The sequence below is a fragment of the Triticum aestivum genome, chromosome 7D, assembly GCF_018294505.1.
Source record: "Triticum aestivum cultivar Chinese Spring chromosome 7D, IWGSC CS RefSeq v2.1, whole genome shotgun sequence".
Lineage (NCBI taxonomy): Eukaryota > Viridiplantae > Streptophyta > Magnoliopsida > Poales > Poaceae > Triticum > Triticum aestivum.
This window is the reverse complement of record NC_057814.1, coordinates 43,321,089-43,328,237: the sequence shown is the minus strand read 5'-3', so window position 1 is coordinate 43,328,237 and position 7,149 is coordinate 43,321,089. Positions and strand designations below refer to the sequence as shown.

Below are 7,149 nucleotides of genomic sequence, written 5' to 3'. Positions count from 1 at the left end.
AATCTATATGCACCATATTATAAAACAAAGGGAGTACAATTTTTGGTGCTACAACATTAAAAAAAATCAATGCTGATGTATAGTACTCCCTCCGTTCTGAATTACTTGTCTCAGATTTGTCTAGATACGAGTGTATCTAGACTCATTTTAGTGCTAGATACATCCGTATCTAGAGAAATCTAAGACAAGTAATTTGGAACGGAGGGAGTACATGGGAATATGAAGAGAAAAAATATCTTACGGCTACAAATACCGATGATTAGACTTAACTATTACGCATATGAAGTTCAAAAAACGAAACTATGATGCATATGAAACTTATATGGTAAAAAATAATATACTAAAACTAAAACCTTTAATATGACACAATGGGCCAGTCAAGCCTGCCCCACACCACGAACACAACAATGCGCCCGCATCAGGAAAACCTACAGATTCAAGCATGTTTACCACTGAAAAACATCAACACCGACATAGCTTTCAGATATTACCCAGAAACATGAAATGGATGGCTCTTTTATATGCTAAAAATAACAAGTACACGACTAGCCCAAAGGACCAGCAAATATTTACTTTTTTCAAACTAACTTTATTAAATACTAGCCCGCGCGAGCGTGAAGAGCGGGCCACTTTGCTAGTTGGATGAAATGGTGTATAGAGTCTATAGACACCCAAATGAAACAGTCAACAGTCAAACATGAACATGTGTCTGCATGTCACCGTGGAGACACCGGGAGGCATGGCGTTCAAGAAGAGCTCTTCATCTGCGCGCTCTGGGTACCCGGGATTCCGGCGGCGGCGGCGCCGCCGCCGCCTTCGCCTTGGTCTCGGCAAGCTCGGCTCGCAGCTCGTCGGCGTCCCTCACCCTCTCTTCGAGCTCCAGAGCGTAGCCCAGCGAGAACGCCACCCCGTTCGCCGTCTACAGGACTCCGTCCAGACCGGCATCGGCATGGATGTGTGTCAGTCGAGATCAACAAGCAAATCGTGCTAGAATCGAATGCACAGCTAGCGCATGGATGGTTCGTAAGTAAATTCACCTGGAGCAGCGACACGTAGCTCGAGGCGACGACGTCGGCCGGCCTGGACGGCGCGTGCTCACGCTGCCTCTCCGGCGTGACGATGCCCTGCAGCAGCTGCCTCGCCGCCTTCCAGCCGCTCGTGTCCCCTTCTTCGCCGCCGTGGAGTTGCTTCCCCTGTTTGCTCGTGGTCGTAGCGGTGGTCCGTGTCTTCCGGTGATGTGGCGAGAACCCCGGCGGGAAAGAGAGGCATCCCGACGCTGAGCTCTCGCCGTTTGCACGGTGCTCCGGCCGCTTCCGCTTCTTCTCTGTTCCGGACCACGATGGCGCATCGCAGTCCGGCTCGCTCTTCACCGTCGCCTCCCCCGCTGGCGAGGGCGCTGCTCCTTTGAGTAGCTCACCTTGAGGAGTCGGCGGCGGAGGTGACAGTGCCCCGATGATCTTGGCCGCGGCCAAGTTGCTGTCGCGGAGATACGCCGTGAGATCGATCGGGGAACCACCGCGAGTGCGCACCAGGTTCGCCGCCACGGCCTTCTCCGGGCCGGTGAGCGAAGGGTCAGACGTGGCGGACCTGAATGGCCTCCCCCACTGCACAGGGCACGGCCACGGCGCCGATGATGACGACATGAAGAAGAACTCCTCCTTCCACCCCGCATTCTTGGCCTTCGTCGGATGGAAGAGCAAACCGGCGCCGGTGGCGTCTTTGCCGCGGAGAGGGTAGAGCCTATGGGGGAACGCGACCAGCGAGAAGAAGTGCCGGAACACCGGCAGCGACGGCGGCGCGCCAGCGAAGTGGGAGAGCACGACGAAGCCCGCCATGGCGCGCCAGCCGTTGGGGGCGAGCTGGGCCGGGGCGATCCCGAAGTGGTCGAGCACCACGCCGAAGAAGGGGTGGAGGGGCAGGCGCATCCCGGCCTCCAGCGCGTCGACGAACACGCAGACGGACCCTGGCGGTGGCGGCGCGCGCGCCGATCGGTTGCCGGCGAGGAGCGGGGTGAAGCCATCGGGGATGGAGTACTTCCTGCAGATGGCTCTCAGGGCTTCGACACCGCGCACCCGCGAGGCGTCCCGCCAGGGCGAGACGTCGTCGTCGTTCTCGTCGCCTCCGTCGCGGGCTATTTTGCTTGGAGCTCGGACGTGGGTGGGCTTGGTGAGGAGGTGGTTCTCCGGCGACCAGGATGAGGAGGTCGGGGAGGAGGATGCCATGGGAGCTAGCTAGCTGAGGTTGTACCTAACGATCGAGACGGCAACAAAGTTGTGTATGCGAAAATGGAGATATGTTTCCCAAAGGAGTAATTATATATATTTTTCATTTTACCTACTGAATTAATTTTATTTTTTTGCGGTGACCTACTGAACTAATTTTAACATGAGATTGGTGCTAGAATTGATTTAATCATCATATTGAATGTTCTCACAGAAACTCATCAAATTTGAGCATAAAAATATATGGTCAAATCAAATAAGCATCGCGAGATACTCCACCTGCGCGTCCACGAACGTTGATGCAGTCTTCCACCGTGCGGCGTGGTACGGGATGGTCAGTGGCGAACCCAGAAATGGGGCAGACCCCTGGCAGCTTTCGTGTACTGTAGCAAGCAGCTACACTATTCGCTATAATGGGTGAAGGAATTGGGCCTCACGCCCCAGGCCGCCGATCGAGCTGCCTGGGGCCTGAATCCGCCACTAGGGATGGTCATCAGTGGCGGAGCCACAGGGTGGACATGGTGGGCCGCGGTTCACCCTGGGATTTTGGACTGGCCTGTATAGCATAGGTTATTCAGATATGGGCCCGGATGAGGAAAAAGCCTAGTAACGACCAGCTTGTGCTTCTCGTCTATTTCACTGCTTGTCCCGAAGCTAACGCAGCCACACACGAGATTGATCCGCCACCAATGGAGCGCCCGAGCCGCCTGCCTCGCCGTCGCGGCGTCGCCTCGCCGGACCGCCCTGACGCCTGACGCCCGCCGCACGCGGCCTGACTGGTGCCTGCCCCGCCTGCCTCCCGTAGGCTGTTGTCTACGTAGGCGCGCACGGCGCACCACCGCGCAGCAGTGCGCCCAGCCCAGCCGCGCTGCTAGCCGGAGCCGCCTAGTCCGCTAAGGCGCTCAGCAGGCAGCAGTTGATACTCCCCATCCCCTGACCAGGCCTTCTTCATGAAGAAGTAATGAGGTACTCCATCCCCTTCCGTATTTTATAGTACAAATACACATAATTTTGCAGTACATCCCCGTCTGAATTTGACTTCTGTACATAATTTTGCAGTACACCATTCTGATTTTGGCTAGATGTGTATGACTTCATAATTTTGGCTAGATGTATGACTTTATACTTTGACTGAAGGTAATTAGTTAGAACGTCCAAATGGATTTCTAAAAAGAATGACGTTCATATTTGTTGTCATTTTTTTGAGCCGGACCACCCCGTTGTCAAATGCTAACTCGGCTATTGGTGGTGATGGCGTTCCATCGTCGACCGCGCATTTCTGTATTGTTGTTGGCCGTCCTACCTCCCTGCTCTACTACCTGGGTCAATCCATAGTCGTCAGCTTTCGTCTTCCATTTTCGCTGCCACTTCCTCGCCTCCTTCATCCCAGGTGTGCTAGGAGTATACCTGACCATGGGCAGCCCGGCCCGGACGGCCCGGCCCAAAAAAGCTCGGCCCGACGTTGCTCACGAGACGTGCCTGGGCCTAGATATTGAGCCCGAAAGCCGGGTCGGGCCGGGCCCGCCATATTTTCCATTTCACAAAGAGACTGGACCCGAGGCCCGGTGGGCTTTCACACGTATGGGCTGGGCTTGGGTCTGATTTCTAGGCCTGACTCCTGGGCCGGGCCGGGCCTGGGTTTTTTGCGTCCGGCTTGGTTAGGCCCGGCCCGAGGTATGGCCAGGTATAGCTAGGAGCATCAGGGTCTACTCTACGTGTCGATACCTGACATGCCCTACATGCTCGGGTACAAAGTTTACTATGTCGGTGGTTGTGCGATTTTAACTAGTGACGACTATTATTACTCTTTTAGATGGAACATCCACGACACACATGGTCTTTTGATTGCTCAACCTTTTTCAAGGTGTTATCCTTCATTGTTAGCGGCTACTTACAACGGCGAACAACAAATGGCTATGTGATCACAAATTCACAATGATGCAAAACCAAGGGTTCAATCTCCTTTTCGGAAGAAACAAAAGACATCGACGACGACAACCAGGACTACAACCTCTACTCTTTCTTCTCCACCGAGACTAACCTAGCTAGAGTGCAACTACAAAGTGTTTTATCGAAATGTTGTGACACCGCAATGATGGGTTCTCATCTCTGCTATGGAATGACAATGTCGTCATATGTCGTGGCACAAAAGCTCATGCAGTACTTCTCGAAAGATATGAACTTGTAGAAATACTACACCGAATAATCAGAAAATGAAGCCAGGCCAAGATATGCTCCGGTAAAGCCAGTGTGGGTGCACCTCATCGGGGTTCCACCACCACTTTGAGATTTTTATTGTTGTGTGGGCAGTGGGATCTAGCAAGAGCTGTATCTTGCTTATAGCGAGACTAGCTTGTGTCTCGTCTCAAGAGTTTTCCTGTTCTGTAGAGTACTGGGACGACCCGTTTTTAGTGCTCGATCAATCGTTCAAGCAAGCGCTCGCTAGCTTTCTTGTTTCTTTTTGTTGTTTACTTTGGTTTTTTCTTTCTTCACATGTTTCTATGGTATTTAGCTTTTCCATTGTGTTTCACCGGTTCACTTTGTTTTACTCCCGTTTTTAAAGGTTTTTTATTTTCCTTCTTTTTTCTTTCATTTTTCTTTCGTTTCTTTCTCTGTTTCGTTGTTTTTATTTTCTTTTCTTTTCTTTCCTATTTTCTTATTTTTCTTTGGTTTTCATTGGTTTTTCTTTGTTTCTTTTCCATTTTTCCTTTTCCATTGGTGTTTTTGTGAGGATAACTTATGATCTATGCATCAACTAACAAGACAATACAAAGAGAACACCAGAAGTAAAAAATGCATCTAGGTCTATAGACCATCTAGCGACGACTACTAGCACTGGAGAGAGCCGAAGGCGCGCCACCATCTTCGCCCCTCCCTCATCGGAGCCGGCCAAACCTTGTTGTAGTAGACAGTCCGGAAGTCTTCATGCTAAGGCCACAAAGGACCAGCGCACCAGAACAACAACCGCCGCCGATGAAGAGAAGCGTAGATCAGAAAGATCAAAACTGTAGACACACGAACACAGACGAACAAAGACAAGATCCACATGGATCCATGGAAGACAAACGTCGATCCAATCCCGCGAGATCCATCGGAGACAAACCTCCACATGCCCTCCAACGATGCTAGAAACACCACCGGGAAGGGGACTAGGCAGGGAGAACCTTATTCCATCAGCGGAGAGCCGCCGCTGACTCGCCTCTTTGAGAAGGACACAAACCCTAACAAAACTCAAAAGAGAATGAAAAAACGGAGCCCTCCCACTAGCAAAGGCCGGGATCCATCATGCCTCCATTGCCATAAGACCACAGGTGATGAAGTAGACTAGCGGCGGCACCGGCAGGAGCCATGAGAAACCCTAGCCAAAGGGTACTCTTTCTTCCACGGAAAAATTGTCGATGTTCATCGGTTTCATTTTTTTCAACCCATGCCAACTTTTTTCAATACACATTCTAGATTTTCATATACATCAGAAACATACCCTCTATAAACTAATATAAGATCATTTAAATCACTACTTTAGTGATCTAAATGATCATTTAAATCACTATCTAAGTGATCTAAATATATTTTTTGAAATACATGGTTAACATTTTTCAAAAATTAATTATTTTCTATCTAATTTCTTCCACACACATTGTACATTTTTGGTATATGTCTACATTTTTATATACACTTTTAACATTTTTCAAATACAATATTAACATTTTTTGAATAACTCTCAACATTTTGAGTACTAGTAGCACTAAACCAGAAAGGGAATAGAAATATTGCGACGAATCAATATAAATCAATACCTAATAATAAAGGAGCTATTGCTTCCGGCGGTATGTCACGAAAATTGCCGCTAAAGTTGCATTATATTACCCACCAAGGCCATCCATAAGTGACAAAAAACATTTCACACAGGGCAATCCCCCGCCTAGGCTGGCCCAAACAGTAGGGACCTCCTATACAGCTCTCTGCGCGCCGGAGAAGACGCAACGCGTCCGTTTGGGCCGGCCCATATCGGAGTGGCCTGTATTTTAAATTATATTTTTATTTTTTTATTTCCTTTTCCATTTCATTTTTTCTACTTTTAATAATTTGGGACTTAACAAAAGTTCCTAAAGTAGAAAAACTGACATTTTTTAGATAAAATATTTTTGTATTAGAAAAATGTTTGGGATTTTGTAAAAAAATGTTTGCTTATTCAAAAAATGTTCGTAATTTTGAAACAAATGTTTGGGAAATAAAAAAAGTACGTTATTTTTTAAAAGTTCTTGTATTAAAAAAGTTAATCAAATTGAACAAAATTTCACAAATTCAAAAAATATTAATAAATGGAAAAATATCTTAAAATTTCAAAAACTGTTCGTGACTTACAAAATAGTTTATTCATTCATAAAATGTCCACTGATTCAAAAAATGATCATGCATTTCAAAAAAGTTCGTCAAATCAAAAACATGTTTGTGAATTTTAAAAATGGTTCCACCAATTTCAAAAAAATGCTCGTCTATTTTAGAAATGTTCACCGATGCTAGAAAATTAGTTAATCAAATTTGTAAATAGTATTAAAAATGTATGAATTAAAAAATGTTCTTGTTTTTGAAAAATGTTCAAAAATTTGTAAAAGTGTTCACGAATTTGAAAAATATTCATGATTTCAAATATGTGCACGGGTTTAAAATAATGTTCATGATTTCTCGAAATTGACAGTGATAGTGCATCTCGGTGCTGCAGCAAAATGTGGTCATGGCCAGGAAATTCTGATTTTTTTTCTTCCATTACAACGCATGTGCCCTTTTGCTAATCGACTGGTCCTAAACCCCCCACGCTCATGCATATCGAGACGGAACTTTAGGTGCTTTGCATCCGGACTCCACCAAAAATATATATTGCTGATTCCAACACGGAATCCAACCCAGCCGAGTCGGCCTAGTCTAT

At 47.4% G+C, this 7,149-nt stretch overlaps 1 protein-coding gene across 1 annotated transcript; it reads right to left on the bottom strand.

Annotated features, from left to right (window-relative positions):
- Positions 1-568: 568 nt before the first annotated feature.
- On the bottom strand, positions 569-2,267 carry LOC123170068 (uncharacterized). The gene is made up of 2 exons (XM_044587911.1): positions 1,038-2,267; positions 569-919 (listed from the first exon to the last, which is right to left on the bottom strand). The coding sequence occupies exons 1-2, from the start codon at positions 2,220-2,222 to the stop codon at positions 761-763; spliced, it is 1,344 nt and encodes a 447-aa protein (XP_044443846.1). The 5' UTR covers positions 2,223-2,267; the 3' UTR covers positions 569-760.
- Between the last annotated feature and the right edge of the window lie 4,882 nt (positions 2,268-7,149).

Coding starts and splice junctions, on each gene's coding strand:
- LOC123170068 (XM_044587911.1), bottom strand. CDS start 2,222: ATGGCATCCTCCTCCCCGACCTCCTCATCCTGGTCGCCGGAGAACCAC. Junction 920..1,037: donor GCTACGTGTCGCTGCTCCAG/GTGAATTTACTT, acceptor GGAGTCCTGTAG/ACGGCGAACGGGGTGGCGTT.